Source organism: Podarcis bocagei (assembly GCF_964188305.1).
Source record: "Podarcis bocagei genome assembly, chromosome: 14".
Classification (NCBI taxonomy): Eukaryota; Metazoa; Chordata; class Lepidosauria; order Squamata; family Lacertidae; genus Podarcis; species Podarcis bocagei.
Genome location: NC_138139.1, coordinates 6,962,669 through 6,986,782, shown reverse-complemented (window position 1 = coordinate 6,986,782; position 24,114 = coordinate 6,962,669). Strand labels below are relative to the sequence as shown.

The 24,114-nt window shown below is 49.9% G+C and overlaps 2 protein-coding genes across 7 annotated transcripts in view; one reads left to right on the top strand and one right to left on the bottom strand.

Annotated features, from left to right (window-relative positions):
• The window catches only part of RAB27A (RAB27A, member RAS oncogene family), a 21,302-nt gene extending 18,309 nt beyond the window's left edge, over positions 1 to 2,993 (bottom strand). For both annotated transcript variants that reach the window (XM_081170111.1, XM_081170112.1), the window contains exon 1: positions 2,768 to 2,993. The gene's annotated coding sequence lies outside the window, so the exon portion shown is untranslated. The remainder of the gene's footprint in view (positions 1 to 2,767) is intronic.
• Positions 2,994 to 9,056: 6,063 nt separating this feature from the next.
• On the top strand, positions 9,057 to 22,549 carry PIGB (phosphatidylinositol glycan anchor biosynthesis class B). Of its 5 annotated transcripts, none has more exons than XM_081170373.1 (12): positions 9,057 to 9,653; positions 11,070 to 11,205; positions 12,064 to 12,181; positions 13,820 to 13,924; positions 14,065 to 14,198; positions 14,854 to 14,994; positions 15,320 to 15,371; positions 16,614 to 16,825; positions 18,146 to 18,210; positions 19,612 to 19,834; positions 20,901 to 21,081; positions 22,110 to 22,549. In XM_081170373.1, exons 1-12 carry the CDS (start codon positions 9,182 to 9,184, stop codon positions 22,233 to 22,235), a joined length of 1,965 nt encoding a protein of 654 aa, XP_081026499.1. In that variant the 5' UTR covers positions 9,057 to 9,181; the 3' UTR covers positions 22,236 to 22,549. The 5 variants fall into 5 exon arrangements, with proteins under 5 accessions (XP_081026499.1, XP_081026500.1, XP_081026502.1 ...); XM_081170374.1 differs by having other exon boundaries at positions 9,438 to 9,609; XM_081170375.1 differs by having other exon boundaries at positions 9,562 to 9,580.
• The last annotated feature ends 1,565 nt before the right edge of the window (positions 22,550 to 24,114 follow it).

Sequence of the window (24,114 nt, the reverse complement as noted above, 5' to 3'; positions counted from 1 at the left end):
CCTTGCTCAAAAGTTTTGTTTGCTTCCCATCCTTTCCCCCAGGACTTTGGTCCTCTCTTAGACTTGCCATAAACTCTGGCTGTAAGGCAGGTTTATAGGACATCTTTGTCTACTTAGACAGGCAGGGATTCCCCAGGGCTTCTATCCTGAGCACACCCAGCCCCCAATGAGGACATGCGATTGGAAGTCTAGTTTTTTATTGGCAAAGCACTCAATTACGTCAGCTCCTAAGGTGCAAGAATTGCATGCACCACTCGTGCGAAATAGCTAGATAGGCATCTCCATCTTCAGACTTGTCCTCCAACCAAGGTGGGATCTACACACATGTTAAAAACGTTGTGAAAATGCTTTTTTGAAAATCGTTTTGAAAAATGCATTGAATTTGCTTTGGCTCAAAATCGCCCTCTGTATCTTGCACTTTACAACACATTCAAAACGTTTTATTTGCAGCTGTATAGCTGAGTCCTTAAACAGTTTGTGCAACAGCACAACCATGCCTCCATCAGGACATTTACCTCCCCTCTTCTGATGTACCACATGAAAGCATCTCCAGCCCAGCAGCTCCTGTCGCTTTTAGCCCCTCCTTGTCCTTGTACATACCGTGGGAATCTTTCCCACCTCTTCACCTTCCTGCAACTCTTCCTCCACCTCCTCTTCTCTCTTCTCCGACTGCCCCTCTTCCCCCTGCTTCACGGGTGGCACCGAACCCCACAAATCACTGACCCTTACCCCTGGATCATCCTTCTGCCCCCTTGCCTCCTCAGCCCACCCTTCAGACTCCTGCCTGCTCTTGTTGAGAGCTGCTCAGAATGGCTGGGGAAACCCAGCCAGATGGATGGGGTATTAATAATAATAATAACAGCTTCAGGCAGAGAAGCCTCTCCTATGACTGAGCCTTTGGACTGGAGATGCTTCCAGCGATCAAAGCTGGAGACCTTCTCCTTCCGAAGCAGCTTCTCCCCGATTCCAGGTCGCACCTCACCTTGACAGCCAGCCAAACAGCCTGAAATGAGCTGGGAAATGCTTGAGTTCCTTATAGTTTATTCTGTCTGCTAAATGTGGTTGATTTAATTCACCATAATCAGCCCCGAAGTGCAAGCAGTTGACAGGCCCTCAGCGCTTTTGGATGGCTTGAACAAAAAGAAATTCCGCAAGCTCTTTCTCCACATCCCCTTCGCTTTCGTGAAGTTCAGAGGAGCTGAAGGAAGAGGAACCCTGCCAGACAACTCTGCTGCGGTTGCCCGGCTTGCAGTTGCAGCTGAAGACCTGCCTCTGGCCCAGCGCACAACTGACAAACCGCCAACTTCCAGGCTGCATCATATGATCCCCGAGCAAAGAATTATTTCTTTTCATGTTGGTGGGAGCTGAATGCATGTAACAAAGTGGCCTTTTTCTCCTTCCCTTCATTAAGAGCATTATGTCCTTCTGAGTCTGGACTGGCCAGCCACCCAGCAACAAGGCTCTCCATGGCCCATCTTGAAAGGCAAAGGACACAATCCGGCGGGGAGCTGTCCTGCCCAGGCCCCACAGAGAGTGAGGGGAGCAGCCCTTGCAAGACATGTGGGAGAGTGACACGCCCTGGCTGCTGGACCAACCACCCTGCCCATGAGGTGGGGGAAGGTGGCCGCCTCAGCCCACCCAGCATGCCCACCGCTGCCCTCCTGCCGCTGCTGCACTCTTCCTTTCACTCCCCAGGGCACCTCAGGTGCCATGCAGACATGGATGTAGCGGAAGACATTTTGGGACCTGAGGCAAACCCCATCATGGAGCTCCCCAACCCACCAGTGAAGAAGGAAAATCTATATCAGGAACAAGGGCTGCAGGGAGAAGATCGACATCAAGGTCTGCTGCCCTGGTGAATCTTGCCACCTGAGGTAACTGCCTCACCTTGCCTCATGGGTGGGCTGGCCCTGGCCCAAAGTGTATGGTCAGTCGGTGGCATGCATACATGCAGGTGGGGGCAGGATTTTCAGTATTTCCTAAGGCGGCAAAATGTCCTAGGGCAGCCTTGCCTGACCCAGCTGCTGTGTTTTCGCCCGAGCTTTTGGAGATGGATGCAGCTGAGGAGCAAATGGAAGAGGTGGCTGTGTTGGCTGGGACCGATGGGAGTTGTAGTGCAACGCACCTGAAAAGCACCCGCTTGGCTAAGCTCACAATACCCTGGCTGTTTATAAAGAAGACACCTTCTTCCTCCTCATTTTCAGAAATCCCTTTCAGTGTTTGAAAGCTACCTGAATACATTTGCACCTTTTCTCTTTTTCACACTTCTTCCTTTGGCCTAAACATGCCCCGTTTATAAAGAACAAGCTAGGGCAGCACAGCTTAGAGATTAAAATTTGCTTTCTGAAAATTAAAGGAAACCCACTTTCCCAGGGTCAGCTCAGCAAGAAAGCCTCCAGCATTTAGACACATTATGTGAACAGAAGACCCCTGGGTCAGGCTCCAAAGAACCACAGAGCCCACCCTACCATCCCCCACGGGCTTGGGGCTGCCACCCTAAACACATTCACCCCCTAAGCTCAAAGGACTTCCAAGGAAACGTACCCAGGGGGATTTCACTGAATCCATCTGAAATCTCCGCCCCCCCCCCTTTGGCAGATTGGCATCATAACTGAAGTTCACCCTAATTCCCTGGAATAATTTAGCTAAGTTCGGGTTCACTGAAGGTGTGTAATTTTAGTGAGGTAGTTTGCACACGGATAACGTGAGCTTAAACCGCTGAAGAAGAAGAAAGGAGAGCGGAGGAATGAAGAAATCCTTTCCTTACCTGATTGGAATTAGCAGGAGATGCTCAGCTGCCCTCACCTTCCCAGCAGGTCCTACAGACAGGTCCCCAGGCAGATATGGAATTTGGGTCTGTGGTCCAGTAGCAGAGCCATGGAAAGCAGCCAGCTGGCACGTGAGGAGGTAAGAGCAACAAGGAGCCGGTTTTCAGAAGGTCCCCTTTGCTCCCCTAGTCTGGCTGCACCCAAAGTAGCCCCCCCCTCCCTCAGCCCAGCCTGCCTGCCAGCCCACCCTAATGACTCTCAGCTGTTTGTCATGTGGCCTCGCTGGCTGATCAAGTGATATTGTGGTGTTGCCTCTTTTCCCAGGCACAGGAGCTTGCAAACAAGCCCTTCTTCTGCCCAGAGAAGCAGGAATGTGCCACAACAGCCGTGGCCAGCCCTGGGGCTTAGAGGTTTGTCAGCAGCACAGGCTGGAGGGGGCGGGTCTGAGCTACTCCTGCAGCTGGTCCGCTGGAAAAGGGGGAAACGGAGCCAGACTAGGGAGGCTCTTCTCCACCGAGGCAGACCAGAGGGTCGTCCCTGCTGCATCTCACCACAGGCCCCATCTAGCCTGCCATGGCACAGTCCATCAGGGTCTCCGGCCACAGAGAGCCGTTTCTCTGCAACGCTGCTTTCAGAAACAAACCAAGCAACCAAAAGGAGATGCTTCCAATTTGGGATCTTCAGCATGCAACACAGCTGCTCTTGCAATTAATATATCCTCTCATGCCCATTAAAGCCCATCCCACAGGCTGTTCCAGCAAGAATGAAACCCCTGTCAATTCACCACCACGCAGCAAGTCCAGTGTAGGGAAGAGTGTGGGGATGGGGAACCTCTGGGGCTTTCCAGGGGTTACTGGGCACCAGATTCCATCAGCTCCAGGAGCTGGCATGCCCAGTGGTCAGGGATGATGACGATGGGGGTTGGAGACCAACTATATCTGAAGGACCACAGGTGTTCCCTCATCCCACTTCCACCCTCCATGGTTTTTGGGACAGCTTTGAAGCAGAAGATAACATGGGAGAGAAAGCAACTTGTGTGTGCATGCACAAGGTCCAGCCTTCCCTTAACACCTTTTAACTATGCTTCTTTAGGCCTCAGTGATGTGTACAGAAGGGTGCAATAATGTATTGTGAAATGCTAACCATTTATAGAAGGCGGATGTCACCATTAAGGTTTAAATTTTTCTTCCAAGCATTAGCGAAAGGGGGTGGTTTTCCACTGGTAGAGAAATGAGCCACACCTGCCTTTTAACACCCAAGAGAAATTTGAAGGTTGATTAGAGTGTCATCTGCCCATGATGAGTCAGTCATAAGCAAAGAAAGTACATTTTTCCTTTAAAGAGAGAGAAAGAAAGCAAAAGAGTCCCAGGAAGGAAATCATTAAACAATTCAATTCCAGTATTTGCATTTTTCAAGTACACACACGAATCCTTCAGCCTTTGCAAACCTCATGCCTTCTGGGTGTTTTGCACTACAACTCCCGTCAGCCCTGATAGCCTAAGGACAGGAGGGCACCAAGCTGGTGAAGGCCTGGGACCTAGAATTTGACTGCAAATGGATCAAAAACCCCTGGGCAGACCTCTATAGACCAGGGCAACCTTCAAAGGGAGAAATGTTATCACCTAAGTCTTTGGCTGGCTTCCAGGAAGCTTTTTAATATACAACGTTCTCTAGATGTGCCCTCTAGAAGTTTTGGCCACGCTGGCAGAGGCTGATAGGGAGGCCTAGTCCAAACATCTGTTGGGCAGCAGAAGACACACAAATTGTTGCCATTTCAACCACAGAGACAAGCCAGGTTGACAACCTGGGCACAATACAGTGCAAGGAAATGGGAGTTAAGCACCTCTGGGGCCTCCTGCTCATCTCAAACAAGCTTGCATCAGGCAGGGGGGGGTCTCCCATGAGGCAATCCCCTTGAGCAGTTAGCAGCAAGAGAGGTCCAAGTGACAGAAATTAATCTGCAGCAGCAACCACCCAGCCCTGCCCCAAACACCCACCCCCTTTGGGTCTCATGGCAACCAGTCCTGTGACGGCACCCAGCAACCACCTGGAAAATTGATGTGCAAGGAGGGTGAGGGGGAATGGCTTTTACCAGAGCTGTGGACTCAAAGGTCAGCATGGAGGGACCAGAGAGAGATCTAGCAGACACCCTTTTAAGACATGCCTATTAAAAGAGCAACACTGCAGAAGATGGGACAGTACACCCAAATATTGGCAGGCTAAAACTGGGAGAAGCTAAGTTGGATGGGGCTTGTGGGTTTAATTAAAGACCCCCTACTTCCCCACCTATAGTTTGAGCACTGATTTGAAGGTAGCACCGCCAGCAGGCCCTTCCTTCCCTGGGACTGGGAGAGCAGAGCTCCCCCCCCCCCCAATTTTCCTGCCTCTCCTTTCGACTTCTATCCCCTTAAGTATGTGTGTCTGCAGACAGAAGGTCTATTTGTTCTTTTTTGTGGGGTAAGAAAAGTCTCCATGAGACAGATATATACAGTTCATATTAGATCAAATATGTGGGTTCTTTAAATGCTGCCCAGCAACATGAGAAGGGAGGGGGGAATCAAAGCCAGTTCTATAAACAAACTCCAAAATCCACCCGTGGATCATGTCTTTATTGGGATCAATCAATTTGTCACAAGAGTGAAGCAGGCTTTTGACTTCTCCAGAACTCTTCACCAGGCAAGATGTTGAGCAACGGCCAAACTATCTTTTGTCACAGTGGCAAAGCAGATGCCCACATGACCTGGGATTGAAACAAACGGGTATCTCATACATTTACTGGGCTCAGATTCCTACAGTGGATTTCTCTGTGTAATGTGTGGAACAGCATGGATGAGAGTTGCAAGACTTGAACCTCAAACGCAAGAGCTGAAGGTGCTTATTGTTGTCTAAAAGGGCAGCCTCTTAACATTCATTCTCTGCACAGCCATCCTGAAGGTTTTTTTGACAAATGTGCAAACCAAGAAACAAAAACCAAGAGAAATTTGTCTCTTGCACACATTTTGCTGTGCTTTAAATCCCAGGTGGTGGATACTTGATTTCAAAGGATGCAGCTGCACTGCACATAACAGAGAAAAAGGGCTCTGAATCATGGCTGCTCAATGAATTTATAAAGCAGGTCTACAGCATCAATCTATTATGATCCATCAGGTCTTGGTACTCATAATAAGCTGCTAGGAGCCAACAAGCTCTTACCAGTAACTTTTCTTGGCTGGAACTGACCTCTTTCTGCCCAATTAAGGCTGCGGACCTAGACACAATTATCTAGAAGGAAGCATTATTGGAATCAATGGGAGTCACTTCCAAAGAAGCAGGGTTAAGCTGAGGGTGCAAAGCTATTTTTGCTTTAATCCAATTCTCCTCCTGACACAAGGAAGATCCTAGGCCTAGTCTTTCATGAGATCAGGAGTGGGGAACCCAGTGCACTCTCCCTGCATCAGCCCCAGACAGAAAGATCAGGGGCAGAGAGGATGATGGGAATCGTAGCTTAACAATGTCTTAAGGGGTTTGCAGGTTCCCTACCCCAGTGTGAGATTTTGCTCTTCCAATTTTCCTTTTAAGCAAACTCTAGGCTTCTATTTTAATAAACCAGCACTACCTGATGCAGGTTGCAACCCTCAATGTCCTAGCAAGAAGACATCAAAAGTCGGTCCCACTGGGGAGGGCATTGTTTTTGCGCCACATGGACTCCCAACAGGAGAGAGGCAGGCATATGCTTCACTTTGCCTTTTGCAATCAATGCAGCCTGATACATTTCTACTCCAAAATAAATCCTACTGAGTTCCAAAGTATAGGACTGCACTTTAAATGTGTTCAACTTTTGTTGGAACATGCCCCGAAAGAGTGTAGATTTTGCTAAAGGAGATGGATGAAGAACTTGGTTGATGCTCTCAAAACAGCCAAGAATCCTGTGACAATTCAAAGACTTAATAACTTTGTGGCATAATAAACTTCCACAGGCTGAAGCCAGCCGCCAGCCTAAACACCCTTTGTTCTGCAGTAAACCAACACAGCTCACCCTTTGGAGATTAGCACTCTGGGATGCTTTCAAATTCAAAGTGTGTTGGTTGGTTTGTTCAAAGGATTTCCATGCCACCTCTTACCCAAAGTCCCAATGCAGCATGTGTTTAAAAAGACACAGCAATTAAGAAAATAAAAATTATTAAATATGAAAAACATGACCCGTGGAAGTCGATCCATTAAAGCAAATGGCACAGTGTCCCACCATTTCCCCCTTGGGCCATCACATCTCCATTCTGTCAGCACAGCTGGATGGAGGCTTGGGCCTCACTGTAGGGTCTGCATCTTCCCCTGCCCTTCCTCTGGCTAACTTGCTCCCTTGTCTACCTACTAGGCAATCAGTCCCGGTGAGCTCACAGGGGCTGGCAGGGAAGTCTGTCCAGGCTTGCTGACTTGGGGAAACCTGAGAGGTGGTCTGATGCCCACAAAAACGACTGGCAGTCCCCTACAGATTTAGGGGTCATTTGAAACCAGCTTCAAGGCAAGGGGAGGCACCACTTAGAGCAGGTATAGGCAACCTCGCCCGCCAGATGTTTTGGGACTACAACTCCCATGATCCCTAACTAACAGGACTAGTGGTCAGGGATGATGGGAATTGTAGTCCCAAAACATCTGGCAGGCCGAGGTTGCCTATGTCTGACTTAAGAGGCTGAAGCTTCCTCCTCTGCAAGGCAGTGCCTGAAGGATGAGTGAAGGTTTTCTTGGGTCATCTGCTCACCCTTAAGTCGTCCCCCAAGGGTTCTGGATTTGTTTTGCTACAACAGGCTCTACAAAAGCAGCTCTGTATCCACTGTCTCAACCACACAGCAGCTGCCACAACTCCTGCAGCTTTGGTGCCCTCTGGCGGCCGGCCACCCTCATGGATTCCTAAGTTCTCTCTCCGAAGCTCCCCCAGATATGCACAACCGTGAGTTCGGCTCACTTTAGCCCAGAGGGGAAGCCAGAATCTGGCTGCATCAGGGTCAGGCCAGAGGGGCCCACCTAGTCCAGATGCCCCCAATCTGGAGAAGCTGAAAAGCAGGATCTGAGAACAGCAACACTCTTCCATCTGTAGTCCCCAGCAACTGGCATTCAACGGCATACTGTTGCTGTTGTTATATTTATTAAATTTGTATACCTCCCTTCATCCAAAGATCCCAGAGCGCTTCACAACAGAAAAATACAAAATGAGAATACAAAACACCACCTCTGGCAACAGAGGTAGAACATGGCTGTTGTGGGTTGTGGCTGTTGATAGCCTTCTCCATGAATTTGTCTAATCCTCTTTTAAACCACCCAATGTGGCGTAATGGTTAGCGTGTTGGACTACTGGGTGACCATCTATTAGCCTAAGCTACCTCACAGGGTTGTTGTGAGGATGAAATGGGAAGAACCATATGCATCACCTTGAGCTCCTTGGAAGATAAAGTGGTATATAAATTTAATAATAAAAAAGGCATGAACTTGCTTAACTATGTAAAGCACTCCTTCCTTCTGGTTTTCTTAAATCTGCCACTGGGTCCTAATGCTATGAGAGAAACTCAATACTATGTGTCATGCGTTCTTTTATAAACTTCCCTCACATCACCTCTTACTTTCCTTTTCTCCACTAAAAAAGCCCAAATGCTGCCACTTTTCTTCACAAGGAAGTCGCTGCATCCCCTTGATCATTCCATTTGCCCTATTCTGACCTTTTCCAACTCCACAACATCCATTTTTAAGTGAGCGAAAACGGCACACGGCATTCCAAGCGTTGTCTTGCCATAGGTCTATTTTATTTTATTTACGAGTATTTATACCCCGCCTACTGAATAAGGTTCTCGAGGCGGCCTTATGTTAAACTGTTATATTCAAATAGCCATTTAAATGGCAGTGATACAACAGTCACTAGAGCTGAACAGCGTATGCAAGTCCCTGCTCCTCTTTTTCTTTGGCGTCCCAGCCACGTCAGTCCCACGCAGAGCAGGATGTCCTCACTGGTGGCTGCTGCTGCTGTCTCTTCTCACAGTGTGACAGCTGCAGCAAAGATATCACCTGCCTCCCTCCCAGTTCTTGGCTGTTCCAACAATTGTGGATGTCGTGGTTTGGCGCTGTGCTGCTGGCAGGTTTATATATTCAGCCCCTTTCCTGGTGATCCCTCGCACATGGCTTACGGCATGTTGAATTTTTCCAACTTTCAGTCCACATCTCTTTCGCTTCGGAGGGGCTTCTCGGCAGCGCTTGGGCGCCGGGCGGGCTTCCCATCGTGGGGGGCCAAGAAAGGAGCCTCGTCGCGGCCGCGAGGGAGCGCCGGCCTCTCTCCGGCTCAGCCGAGGCGGGTCCCGGGGGGCGGCTTCTCCTCCTGCCGCGGCGCCGGCGTGTCCCGGGCAGGGCCTCCCGCGCGTGGGCCCCCTTGGAAGATGGGCTGGTAGATGTAGATGCCTCCCGCCACGCCGAGCCCGGTGGCCAGGAGCAGCTGCCCGAAGGACAAGCCCCGCCGCCCCAGCATGGCCTCCGCGACGCCGCTCTCGCTCTCCGCGGCTCAACCCTCCCTCAGGCAGCCGCTCAACCGGTGCGGCTCCAGGCGCCGGAAGTCGCGCGACGGTCGAGGACACGCGCTCCCGCCCTGCCCCTTCTCGCGAGAAGAGCTGCCGGGCGCCGAGACGCACATGCGCAAAGGAGGAAGCAGGGGTCGGCGTATGGGCGCGCATGCGCTCCGACGGAGGAGGCTGCCCCCGCCCCCAGGAAGGCGGAAGTGGCCGTCCTGGAGCCGCGCCGGCGTCGCCATGGAAGCCGCGCGGGGGGTCGACGGCGGCGGCGGGAGGCGGACCCTGCCGGTGCGGCTGCGGAAGCGGAAGTCGACGCTGTACAGGCCCGCCCCCTCCGGGACCCTCGCTGGGCGGGGTGCGGGTGAGGAGAGGCCGCGGTCCACCTCGCGGGGCTGTTGTGAGGGCGAAGTAGCCGCGGCCCCCGCGCTGGGAGAGGCCTAAGGAAGCCAAGGCGCTGGTCAGGAGGGCTGCATCCTGCGGGCAGGAGGGGCCGAGCGACGCTTGGGGGCGGCCCGTCCCAGGAGCGAGGAAGCCGGCGACGTGCACGTCCAGAGAGGCTCCTTCCAGCTGCCTTGACCAGCAGCTGCAGGGCCAGAGGGAGAGGCCACGTCATGCACGAAGCACATTTCCAGCCTCCCTCCCACCCCTTGGAGGGACTCTTGGGCCCCTGGGATGTTTGTCCCTCAAAAGGCAGTGAGGAGGCCCCATCCCTTGGGAAGGTCTCCTGCACAAACTCCGCGGGAGGCACGCAAGGCTGCAGTGATGCCTATTCAAATCCGTGGCCCTTGTGCAAGAGAACTTCCTGCTGGGTTACAGGCTGCTTGAATGGGGGCAGGGAGGACCTTTGCACTTACTGCCTCTGCCTCTTCCAGCACCAAGATGCCTTGGAGATGACAGCGCTGTTGCTGCCACATGGCACCTGATGGGCAGGAGTTGGTGGCTTTGGTGCTTCCCTTTTGTAGATCTGTGGCCAGAGCGAAGCCCTGGTGGCTGGCCAGAGGAAGGCCAGTAGTGCAGAGCAAGGGCAGCTGTGGCATCTTGCTGTGTGTAGTCATAGCTGTCTCTCAGCCACTTCCATTCTCCTTTGAGACCATTAAAGGGATGGCTGCTGGAAAAACCTGTTCAAGTCTGGAGACTTTGTCCTTGTCCCCCCCTTTGAGGCCACCTGCCTCAGGTCATTGCAGCCTTTCCTGGTTTAGCAAAGGTAGCATTGCTAGTCAGGGCCCCAACAGCTGACCCTTACTGTGGAGTCCTAGTGGGGAAAACTCCAGGACTCAGGAGCTTGGAGGATTCAGTGCTCACTTAGCTCTTTTGATGTGATTGTAGATTCATCTCTGAAGAGCCTCTTGTTTCAGCCCTTCAAAGAGAAGAAAGACAGTTCTAATTTAGAGAAAAGTCAAGGTTTTTTCCCCTCTACCATCAAGGTTCTGTTTTGCTAAGATTGTGGTGCAAAGGCTAGTTTTAGAGTTGTCCACAAACTAAGGGATAGCTCAGTCGGTAGAGCATGAGACTCTTAATCTCAGGGACATGGGTTCAAGCCTCACACTGGGCAAAAGACATTGTAGCGGGTTGGACTAGATGATCCTTGTGGTCATTTCAGACTCTGCAATTCTATGATTCTGTGATGTTGAGAAATCAATTCACAGCTTCGGAGGCAGGGCAAGAATTGAAATAAGACTCCCAAAAGGTATCGAAGGTTTATTTATTTGCAACTGATTACAACATAACCGTAAAAAACCCACTGTGCATGAGGTTAATCCCATCTGCTTTTTTCCAGCTCTTGTTGGGGAAAACATTTATCTGTGCTTGTTTACCATCACGGTGAGGCTACTAAACTGCTTCTTAGTCCAGACAAGCTTTGTCCCAGATGAATATTGGCAGTCACTTGAAGTCGCACATCATATGGTTTTCAAATATCCTTTTTTATGTTGTGAAATTTTAAGTGAAAGTTTTCCCTAGTTAGGACAGGTCAGAAGTAGGTCCCACTGAGCAGAATGGGACTCGCTTCAGCATAAAGTCAACATGCTTTGGACTGTCCTGTTGGGCTGCACAACTTGAGAGTAAATCCAAGTTCAGTCCTAGGAGTGGCTTGCTGCCTGCAGTTGCCTAGGGCAGCTACTTTAGTGAAGTGAAATCACTCAGTCTTGGGTCAGGGCCTGGATAGGAGCCCCTTTGGAAACTCTACCTGTGTGCAGCCTTGAATTCTGTGATTGTGGGATGTAAATTTATCAAGTAAAGGAACATGGCTGTGGTTGAGCTTGTGGCTGGGTTAAGGTAGCCTGTTAGAAGAGGCCTAGGAAGCATCATGTAGGCTGCCTGGAGTGTATAGGATCAGGCTTGGAAGGATTCTTATTTTACCATATTGTCACAACTGGGCCATTTTGACTATCAGTTGTCATGAAGCATTAGGCAGTGCAGAGGCCCCTGAAGCTCAGGTGTGGGGCTTGGATGGTTTCCTTGAAGGCCTATCCATTCCTTTCCCTCTCCCTCCAGCATGCTCAAAGATACAAGGAACTTGAGACGCAAACTGGTAGTGGAAAAGGCTCTTGCCTGCCACTGGAACGTGCCAGCTGGATGACTCTTGACACATCTGAGATGTGGGTTTGGGTGGAACAAGATTCAGTTTTTCAGCAGGTGGGGGTAGTGGTAATTTAGTAATTGTCAAAGGCCCTAAAATATTACATTAGTTGAATTTTGATGAGTTTGTTGGAGGTTAGCCACAGAACACCATGCTCCATGCCTGTTCTTTATGATATCTTTAATTATAATAATTATGGCTATTTGACCTGGGAGTGGACAGAAGGTCTGCGGAGCCATCTCTACCCTCTGCTGTTCGCAAGCATTTATAAAGTGTTGCACCTGCTTAACAAGGATGATGTTCAGCTGCTGGTGAGTGTGGACTTGGGTGTCATTCAGCTGCTGCCAGAAACACATCAAGCATTTTGCTTTTGTGGCAGGAATTACAGTGGTGCCTTGCAAGACGAAAAGAATCCGTTCTGTGATTCTCTTCGTCTAGCGGTTTTTTCGTCTTGCGAAGCAAGCCCATTGACGGATTAGCGCTTTTAGCGGCTTATCGGCTTATCGGATCAGCTGATAAGTGGCTTAGCAGCTTAGAAAAAGGGGGGGAAAGGGAAAAAAACCTGCAGGAACTCGCAAGACATTTTCGTCTTGCGAAGCAAGCCCATAGGAGATTCGTTTTGCGAAGCACCTCCAAAACGGAAAACTCTTTCGTCTAGCGAGTTTTCCATCTTGCGAGGCATTCGTCTTGCGGGGCACCACTGTATCTGGTTATGCTTCATCCCACAGAAGCATATCTCATGGCGCCTTTGCTGAGGACATGCAGGCAAATACCCAGAGTTGGTGGGAGGGGGGTTGGGGATTGTCCATGTTGGGATACTGTCGGGGAGACGGGGGCATCAGGCAGGCCCCCAGCTGGCTCCAGCTACTGGCCGGCAGCCAGGTGATCACTGATCTCCCTTAGAACAGCATCAAACAGTGGCACGAGCCTCAAATACGTTTAGAGACTCGGCATGCTGTTATCAGCAGAGTGAATAAATCTCACAACGGAAGAGGCGGACAGAGCCATGTGTAAGCATTATCTACAGCATTTTATTCAGCATAGTTCAGGAACAAAGGAAAACGTCTCTGCTTCCCTTCGTCTCCAGCAAAACAGTAATATACAAAATGGAAGTTCCCAGCAAGTGCTGGAACTAAACAGGCATGTGACATACAACAGTCATACCTGTTCCCTTTTAAGGTGGAACGGAACTATATCCTAACAGTCCAGTGGTAACATGGAGAAGGGTAGGCAGCAACCACCCTCTATTGGCATGGTGGGGGGCAATGATAGGTGGGGGGCTGTTGCCTGCTGTCAGTCTGTCTTTTACTTTCCTCATCCCTGCTTCTGGCTGCACTATGCAGAATGAGTTGGGATCTGGTAGAGGATTCTCTCAGGACAAGTGATATCCTTCTCATGCAGTTTTGGGTTTAATAGTGCAAACTGGGAGCAGGAGAGAGCTAGGAGTGAAGGAGCCCCATGCCTTGCCTGCTCTGGCATTCAACATCCTTGGAAATGTATTTCCAAGAATGGGACCTGGGGTTCTTTGAGTGGGCTTCAGTCATGGGGTCAGGACCAGGAAGGCACTCCTTTGTTCCAAGATCTGAGTCTTGGGGCCAGTTCACTGCCATTCAGCAAAAGGCTCAACAGCTTCAGCAGATTTGTGTGGCCTCTTTATCCTTAGCCACTTTGGAAACACTTTTATTGCTGGTGTCCATGGGAAGGAAAGTGTGAGTTTACATTGTGCATAAGGCACACAGGCCACATTACAGCAACAACTGAGGAAAGAAGGAAGAAAACAGAAACCTAAAGGGTGGCAGAGCAATCAATAAACAAAGTTTGTGTAGATTTGAAAGCATTGTCTTCCTAACTGGAGCTTGTGTGTTCCATCATCAAGCACATTAATGTTATCTATGCATGAGTGATCCCTCCTCAGACAGGAATGACTTGTGCTCCTCCTACCCTAACAGATCTGGCTCCCTAGAATTGCACAGGCTCTTCTGGCTGCGCTAGCAGACGTGGTGTTGTACTCCTTGGTGAAGCGACTGGATGGTGCAGAGGTGGCCAAGTGGGTGGTGAGTCCCTGTCTGCCTTCCTCTTTCTTGGGCTTCCGGCTGGGGGGATGATGAGTGCCTGGTCCTTTGTCTTGCCTTGTGACCCTTCTTTCCCTCATCCCACACCAGCTCTTCTTCTTCCCCTCCCACCTTGTTTCCAGTACTTCTGCCAGTTGTGTTCCTGGTTCACGTGGTACTGTTGTACCAGAACGCTCACCAACACCATGGAAGCCGTTCTCACCATTTTCGCTCTTTACTACTATCCCCTGGAAGGCACCAGGACAAAGAGGAGCAGGTGAGAATACCTATGGATATCTTTAATAGCCATTAAAGGGGCTGGGGCTGACCCCTGACGCTTAATTAAAATGTTTATAATGGTAGGTTTGGGGAAATGTCACACCCTTGTTGAACTTCCTTATGCTTGGCTTTCCCCTCATGCAACATATTTCCATCGCCAGCTTAGCTATTTCTTTGTATGTAAATGGGGGTCATCCAGTAATCAAGCACTCTTTTCGCCATTCAAGCAAAAACACCCTTTCCCAAGAGCCTTGTCCTTCTTTTCAAATGTGTTGTTTCCTGGCAGGCAAAAGAATGGGTTTTGTTTCAGGCATTGCCCAGCTCTGGATTGGCAGGGCTGTGTGATCATCTGTATAGATAAATGCAAAAGCTCTCACATTTGTCTGTCTGCCTCTCTTCCTTGTTGGCAACATTTTCCTATTCTCAAGATATGTTATATAAAAGGCTGCAGTCCTCCACTCACTTACCTGAGTGTAAGCCCCATTATACGCAGCAGGGCTGCCTTCCAAGGCATCCCCATAGCTGTGAAACAGTAAGCCTGCAACCCCCTCCTCATCCCCCCCCCATGGCCAGGCTCCCACACCAGCCTGGCTGGCTGTGCTGAAGCTGCCCCCAATGTTCCTGCCCTCACTGCCGCCTCCTCTTCTTTCCAGCATCCCTTACTTGACTCTGGTTGCTCTTTCGTTTGTGATTCGCCCAACCGCTCTCATTCTGTGGGTGCCTTTGCTGCTCCGGCACTTCTGGAAGGAGCCCCAGAAGCGGCACCTCGTCCTGCACAGCTGCCTCCCAGTAGGGTAAGGGCGTCTCTTCTGAATTTAGACCTGGGTGAGCTAGAGTGCCCCAAATAGCAGGAGCAGAGCCAGGCCACAGATGCTGTGCAGAGCAGCTGGCCCAGCTTGCTTGCCTGGAGAAGGACTGTTCCTCCGGCCAGGAGAGGCAGCTCCCACTTTGGGCAGTGTGGAGAAGGCCCGTGATTCAGTGCCAGGAGCAGGTGGGAGCCGGACTCTTCCTGGGAGGTGAATTGGCCTGCTCCCCAAGGGGGACTTCAGGGGAGATGGTTGCCGGGTGCAGCCCAGCCCAGCAGGTCCCTCTTTTCTCCAGTGTTTTCTTTCTTGACAGATTGATCATTCTGGGATCCTCTTTAATTACTGACCGAGTATTTTTTGGCAAGGTAAGTTGGCATTCACTCAGCATTCTGAGATCAGTTAAAGTGAGTTCTCCTATAGATGGTGCCACAGACTTTCCCTAACCAGATGCCACTCCTTCCTGTGGTTGTTGCCATTCTTTCAGGGGGCTTGGGTGAGGGAATGCACTTCCCCTTCCTGCTTGAGTATTGCAGCCAGATTCCAGAAGAGCTGCAATGCACCAGCCAGGGGAGCTTCACGTCTGTCTTCACCCTCCCCCCCCCCCATCGCCACTCCACCTGGCAGCTCCTCTCCCTCAGCTCCATGAGGCACATCAGCGCTTGTGGGAACAGGGCTGGACTGTGCAGTTGCCAGCCGTGGCCAGGGTGGCTCAGACAAAGAGGAACTAGTGCTGAGAGTGTGATCCTGGCTTTGAGATTTGTCTATTTAACCTGCTGGGCTGCTTTTTAACTAATGCATTTGTTGAGCTGTCAGATTAGGAAACTCATGGTGGGGCAATTTGCCCGGCTGGAAAGTGCCAGGCTGAAGTTTCCCAGCCAGAGAAAGATCAGGGTTCCCCTGTGCTCTTTGCCAGTCTCTGCTCTTGTGGAGGAATGTGCAGAATTGGAGAACAGCGCTTGTGGCGTGCTCTCCTTCCCTGACTTGAAATGAGAAAAGCCAGAGAACTGCAAGGGAAAGCAGCAGCTGGGCGGGCAGGGGAAATTTCCCCCTTGGCTACTTGCTGAAGAGTGGAGCTGGGCGGGGGTGGCTTTTACATCTGGCTGCTTGCCCTCTGCCCAGTTGTCCTCTGGTATAGCTGCTGACACCATGCCAACAAGGGCATCCAGGTGATTGCCTGGACTGTGGGCATTTCCTCTCATGTCCTCCTCTCTCTCTTTCTCTCTTTCCTTTAGGAGCGCCAAATGAATAAGCAACTTAAAGCAGTTCAGTAATCCAGCCTTGAACACAAGCGCTCGTAGGTTGCACTTTCTTTTTTTTGCCAGCAAACAGGCAAAAGAGGGATGGGTATCCCGTCCCCATCTCCACCAGCCCACGCCCCGTCCTCTTTGGAGAGTTCTGGCAATTACCAGTGACAGGGATAGTTAAGAGATGCTTAGGCTGTGTTGATGGATTTGGTGCTCCAGATTCCAATTCCCTTGGAAGTGGGGCGTGTTGAGGAAGCCATCCTAAGCTTACAAAAGCATTGTCAGGACAAATACACCACTCCTCTCACAGTTCTCTTGTTATAAAGCCCGTCTTGTTTGCTTGCTGCTTCTTTGCTCCTGCAGTGGGTCCTGGTTCAACTGAACTTTTTGAAGTTTAACGTGCTGCAGAATGTGGCCACCTTCTACGGATCCCACCCGTGGCACTGGTACTTCAGCCAGGGCTTCCTTGTGGTCCTTGGCCCTCACCTCCCCTTCTTTCTCCATGGCTGCTTCCAAGCATCAAAGAGGCATGGCATGTTCCTGGTGGTGGTGCTGTGGACAGTGGCTGTTTACAGGTAGGCTTCCTTCCACACCACAGAACTCTGTGCCAGGAATTTCCTCCTTCAGATTTGTTGGCTAGTTTGCTTAGGGTGCTTCTAACGCTGTCTTCCTGCCGATGTGCCAGAAGAGCCAGCTAACTGTTTAAAATCCAATAGGAAGAAAATGTGGGTTCCATTTCTCATACAGTTGGTGTTCGGTGGATTGGTGGTGGGAGGGACAGAGCAAAATGGTAGCCACTCTTGCCTCTCCTTCTTATGGAGCCAGATGGGGTAGCTTTTATGACGCCATGTTGGGAGCCCCGCTTTCTCTGGAAAAGTTTGATTCAAGCTGCAGCTGGTGACCAGAGCCCTTGGTTCCGACTCCTGGGCTGGCTCTGTTCCTCCTTGTGCTGGTGGATGGGAGGGGAGAGCTAGTCTTTCCTCCTGGGGTGGTCGTTCAGCCCAGAAGGAAAAATGCAGTCCACCCTCCCAAGTGAAGTCCGCAGGGTGTGGAGTGCACAGCCACTCTATCTGCACCTTGTGGAGCGGAGCTGCCTGAGTTTGCTGGCCAGCGTTGGGCCCGGCTTCTGCCTTCACCCGGGAGAGTGGGCTCCATCTTTCCTCCTGGGGTGAACGACCACCCTGGGAGGACAGACGCAGTTCATCCTCACGGACGGATGAAGGCAGGGTAGCCAAGCAAGGCTGCCTCTGCCCCAGCACCAGTATCAGGCAGCCTCTGCACCACTCTGCAAGGTGTGGGGTGCAAAGTCACCCTATCTGCGCTTTGTCTTTGCACTGCCTATCTGAGCCCGCCTGACCCCTATGCCAAGGCAGTGGCGGATGAGGCAAGTGCCCGGGGGCTTGCCTCAGCTGCCGCCACCACCTTGGCAGGTCAGGAGGGGGAAGTCTAACGGAGTCTGCAACCTGGCACCGGCTTGCAAGCAGCAGAATTGGGACTCAGCTGGGGTGGGGGAGCACTTTAACGGAGCCCCCACCCTGCTGCTGGCTCGTGTGATATATCGCTGAGTTAAGCGGTCATCGCAGTCTGCTCTTCATACTGGTCCTGGGTGATATATCAATAGATAGCCCAGGCCTGTGGCTGAGGAATCTTACTTTTGAAATCTGCCTCGGGACAGTATAGTCTGCCACAGTCCTCTGTGCTTCCCATGTTGGCAGCAGGCTCCTCCATCACAGCTCAAGGGAGCCTTTGGATTGGGCTGTGGCTGCTTCTGTGACTTGGGAGGACCTTTGGCAGATTTTTCTGCACTAAGGATGATTTCCTGAGGGAAGAGGCCTGGGCTTGGGAAGATCCCTAGGAGACCCTTCCATTTACACCTTCTTCCTGTTGTGTTACAGCACCCTGAGCCACAAAGAATTCCGCTTTATCTACCCAGTGCTGCCAATCTGCATGGTGTTCTGTGGTAAGCATTTTGATTTTAAACACATTATGATGTTTCTGTGTGCTGTTTCATAGAATCATAGATTGTAGAGCTGGAACATACCCTGGGGGTCATCTTGTATCACCCCCTGCAATGATCTCAAATAGATCATACAGTAAATGTACAACAAATAATACATGACAGACAGCAATCCAATCTCTGCTTTAAAAAAACTCCAAGTTGGGAGAGTCCACCACTTCTCATGGAAGTCATTTCCACTGCCAAACAGCTCTCTCTTTCAGAAAGTTCTTCTTGATATTTAGTTGAAATCTCCTCTCTTGTAACTTGAAGCCATTGGTTCAGGTCTTCCCTCTGGAATAGGAGAAAACAAGTTTGCTCCATGTGACAGCCCATTTGAAGGTGGCCATCTTAGCTCCTCTCAGTTTCCTCCTTACCAGGCTGAACATACCCAACTCCCTCAACCGTTCCCCAGATTTGGTTTCCAAGAACCTTTATCATCTTTGTTGCCTTCTTCTGCACACATTTCAGCTTGTCAATCTCCTTTTTAAATTGTGGTGCCCAGAACTGGACACCATATTCCAGGTATGGTCTGACCAAGACAGAATAGAGTGGTACTATTATTTCCATTCATCTGGACACTATACTTCTGTTGATGCAGCCTAATATAGCATTAGCGGTTTTTGCTGCTACATCACACTGATTCTAGATTGTATTTGTGCAGTTGGTTCTTCCTGCCTGCATATAACCTTACATTTGTCCCATTTGGACGATATATTTGGATTCATGGTGTTGTTAAATGTTCACTCTAAAGGAAAAACTTGCTGTTTTGGAAGTTTTAGTGCCAAAATGTGTCTCATCTTTGAGAAGTTTGAAATACTGCTTCCTTCTTCTAGGGGGAATGAGCATCTTAAATGGTTTGATACAGAGATTGTGTGTGTCAGTGCAGGAAAAAATGCTGGCATTGTGTCCAGATTGGCTAACATCCATCAAAAGAGCGTACCTGTAAAAGCAAACTGTCGAATAGTGACACATTATTTCACTCCCACTGATTAATAAGTACATCTTCTACATACAATGTTGTTGTTGTTTTTTTAAAAAAAGCTTCAGCTGTGGCTTCTGGCAGGTTTAGTGCTTGGGGTCTTTCCGAGGCAGGAATGAAAGCAAAGTCTGGGCAGTCTTTATAGAAGTAGCTCTCAGACATTTGATGGGAGGGAGGGAGGCCAAGCTGAAGGGGAGGTTGAATGATGAGAAGCCTCAGGGCTGAGCCAAAGGAGGAAGGGTCTTTGAAGGGGAAGCTTTAGGTGTTAGGAAAGCCCCACCATGCTGCTGTTTGGAAGTCTCTGGAACTGCTCAGGTCCCTGATCTCAAGGACCCTAGATTCATCTGCTCCATTTTCTAATCCCTTCCCCCTCCTCCCTGTAGGGCATTCTCTTAAGCAGCTGAAAAGGTGGCAGCGGGCAGCAGCCGTCTCCTTCCTGCTAGTGACAAACTTGCTGCCTGCCCTCTACACTGGCTTGGTCCATCAGCGTGGAACCCTGGATGTCATGGGCCACCTGCAAAGCCTCTGCAGCGCTCCTGCTGACTCTCCAGAGCAGCCGGTATCTGTCTTCATGCTCATGCCCTGCCATTCAACTCCTTTTTATAGGTAAGACCCAGCAGGGGGTGTATGCGTGTGAGGTTCTGGTGGCATTCTGCATGGGAATCTGCAGCTTTTCTGCTCTTTTACTGCCAGAGCAATTCAGAGGAGGCAGGAGAAGGTGAAGGAACCACATCAAAAGCCCTCCTGCAATCACACCGGGAGGGCAAAAAGCATTGGGGAAGGGGAGCTGCCGTTTCCCTCCCGCCTGTTTCTTTGGCCTTTTTCATTTCTGTTGATCTCAGCTCCAGGACTAGCATACTTCCATCTCCTTCTGGGTTACGTCAGGGGACAGAAAGGCTTTGGATTTGGCAAAGCCACCCCCAGAATGTCACTTTTCTGCTGAAAGGGACAGCTGTGGAGATTTTGTGGCTGCAATGATCCTCTGTGGGGCAACCTCCTGACCTGGCCTTTGGAACAGCCTGCCAGCGACCATTGATAGGATTGTCCTCTAAATAGTTTATGCTGGATTGACGCTGATGTAATCAACCTTGGAATAAGTTTCTCCTTAAACTGATTCATTATTAGTCTATACCTCTGTGCTATACTTTTTGTAACAGCAGCAGCCTTTGTGGGCTTAATTGTGTCTTTCTGGCTGGATCAGCAGCTGTTGCTGGAACTGATGCAAAGAGCTTGAGATAGAAAACCCAGAACCCTGTATCTGTGTAACACTTCGCCCAAGCACCTTAAGCCAGTTTCACACTTGAGGGGACCCTGGAAGTTCTGCCCCTTGAATGTATTCTACCTGTTGAAACATTTCCACGTCTTTGCGCCTGTAGAGTCAGTGCCACTTCCAATTCCAAAGCACAGGAAGTCTCCACTGCCTCACACTTTGTCTTCACCAGGTGACATGGGGACTATCTGTAGCAGAGTGTGTGGAAAAGTCACCTTCAGCCCTTTCCACCCATCTTGCAGGTCCCATTTTTGCTGTGCCTCTCAATTGGTAACACACACAGACACTGGTAGGTGTGTATTCAGATCAGCACGTGGAAAAGAAGCGCTGCCAACACTTACTAATGCAAAATAGCCTCAGCCATTTGTATTAATGCCTGCTTCTCTCCCCCCCCCTTTCTAGCCATGTTCATTGCCCACTACCTTTGAGGTTTCTTCAGTGCCCCCCTGATTTGACTGGAAGGGCAAATTACCTTGATGAAGCCGACTTATTTTATGCAGACCCTCTCAGCTGGCTCAGTGAAACGTTTTCCAATGTTACGCTGCTACCCACACACTTGGTGTTCTTCAGTGTGCTTGAGCAGGTAAGGGAAGCGCAGAAGAATCCCAGTCTCATTGTTTTCAGTGGGGCATCGAGCACACCCCTATTGGCATCTTCATCAAGGAGATGAAGGAGAGGGTGTAAGCATAAGTTGTTTTAAACTGGTTTTATTGTTGTTTTGAAATTTTGACCCACCCTTGGGGACCTTGGGGTGGAGGATGGGAAATGAATGAATGCTGCATAGCCCAAAAGGTCCCAGAAAGCGGGGGATGGGGAGGGAGGAGCATACATGTATTTAAGAAGGTAAAAAGAGTCCGCTGGATGAGACCAACTGTCTGCGTCTCTCATTGCTCCCTCTGAAGTTGGGGGTTCATATTCCTTCCATGACTGAATTGATAGGCTTCATTCTCCTCCTCTGTGCCACTAAAGCTAACAGACATCACCTCACCTTGGAAGTTACTTTCACTGGTGAACTCCACACTGTGGTTTGTCCACAGTTCTCTTTGATCCAGCTAATTTTTCCTCTTGTGATACCGTTGAAAATAAACTATCAGAAAATGGTGCCACAAAACGTGTTCCATGTGGAGAAATTCAGAGTACCTGAACTGGTCAGGGCATAGCAAGGATAGTCAGCGTGGTGGTGCCTGCGATGGCGCGCGTGTGTGTTCACGCACTCTTCTGGGATGAACTATAGTCCTGCTCTATGGCAGCCATTTTGTGACTGGTGCCTGTAGCACTGTCTCAAAATAAAAAAAAACAAATGTGTACTGGTCCAAAAAGGTTGGCAACCTTTACGGCAATGAATACAGATGATGGATTTGTGCTCTTTCCACTTTTATGAAAATACAAGTTGTTAGTGGCTGATGAGTTACTCAACAAAATTAGGTTGAAAATTTAACTTCCTAGCAATATACAATTCTACAGTGCTCCTTCCCCTCCCCTCCCCCCGATCTTCAAAATAAATGGTGGAAAAATGAATGTGGCCAGCATAATGATGGTTCTTCCTCAATTCTTGTTTGCTGGACCCTGATGTTTGGTCCAGAACCTGAATATTGAATTTTTTACTTCTAGGATATATCATCATTTCTAGTTACAAATAGGTATGAAAAAGTTGCCACTTTTTTTCACACTCATCTGCCTCAAGGACGGATTGGGAGCTCCATTCATGTCTACAAAAGAAATCAAAAGCGCCTTTGAAGATGGTCTCAGTCCAGACAACAAATGCAGGAATGTAACTATATCTTGTTCAAAGATCACCACATGGGTCTGTGTTTCACATGAGATATAGTTAATAGGACAGTCCTCTTCGCTTAGCAGTAAATCTTGCTGAGTTAATGGAACTCTGATTGCAGCCTGGACCATTTTTCATTGTGGATGTAGAGAAGACACACTTCAGCATGGACAGCATGCGCAAGATAACAGAAGAGTGGCCTTAACAAAGGCTTTGAGTCCTTCTCTGAGGATGTTTAGCTATGCAAACTTATAAAAATAAAAGTAACTTTTTCCAACCACATCTTTATTTTTCTTCTACAATTTGCAGATGCACAAGAAATTTCAAATGCAAGTCAGCAAGCTGATTGGAAAATAGCACACACATGAAGTCAACAGGTTCCAACCCCATCACAAGAACAAATAGACAGTTGTAAAACAGACATGCTTCTGAACAGTATGAGATGAAATTAGTACATCATAATATTACTCTAACATTAAGTCTGAATCAAGTATGAATTCTAGTACCAACCAGTGCAAAGAAGCTTATTTTGCAAATAATAATATAATAATAATAAATTTTATTTATATCCCGCCCTCCCCAGCCAAGCCGGGCTCAGGGCGGCTAACAACAATCAAATAAACAATCAAATAATAACACATTCTAAAAATTTTCATTATAAAAATTAGTTAAAATCAAATTGATGGCAACCGATTAAACAAAATTCTGTGCAGGTTGCCAGAGGAGGGAGTCAGGCTGCGCCCTGACCAAAGGCCTGGCGGAACAACTCTGTCTTGCAGGCCCTGCGGAAAGATGTCAGGTCCCGCAGGGCCCTGGTCTCTTGTGACAGAGCGTTCCACCAGGTTGGAGCCGCAGCCGAGAAGGCCCTGGCTCTGGTTGAGGCCAGCCTAACCTCTCTGAGGCCTGGGACCTTGAGGGTGTTATTATTTGCAGACCGTAGGTTTCTCTGTGGGGCATACCAGGAGAGGCGGTCCCGTAGGTACGAGGGTCCTAGGCCGTATAGGGCTTTAAAGGTTAAAACCAGCACCTTAAACCTGATCCTGTACTCCACCGGGAGCCAGTGCAGCTGGTATAGTACCGGATGAATGTGATCTCGCAGCGAAGACCCCATAAGGAGTCTCGCCGCGGCATTCTGCACCCGCTGGAGTTTCTGGGTCAGTCTCAAGGGCAGCCCCACGTAGAGCGAGTTACAATAATCCAGTCTGGAGGTGACCGTCGCATGGATCACAGTGGCTAGGTGAGGGCGAGAGAGATAAGGGGCCAACTGCTTAGCTTGGCGGAGATGGAAAAATGCCGCCTTTGTTATAGCTGTAATCTGCGCCTCCATAGAGAGGGAGGTATCGAAGATTACACCCAAACTCTTAACGGACGGTGCTGGCACTAATTGCACCCTCGCAAGAGATGGGAGTTGCCCCCTCGATCCCATATCGTCCCGCCCCAGCCAGAGGACCTCTGTCTTCGAAGGATTTAACTTCAACCGGCTCCCACGTAACCATCCAGCCACAGCTTCCAGACATCTGGTCAGTGTGTCTGGGGCCGAGTTAGGATGGCCATCCATCAACAGATAGAGTTGGGTGTCATCAGCATACTGATGGCAACCCAGCCCAAAACTCCGGACAAGCTGGGCGAGGGGGCGCATAAAGATGTTAAAAAGCATCGGGGAGAGAATCGCACCCTGAGGCACTCCACACACCAAGGAGTGACGCGATGACAATTCCCCCCCAAGCGCCACCCTCTGTCCCCGATCAGAGAGAAACGAGCGCAGCCATTGAAGGACTGTGCCCTGGATCCCCACGTCGGCAAGGCGGTGGTCCAGGAGTTCGTGATCGACCATGTCAAAGGCTG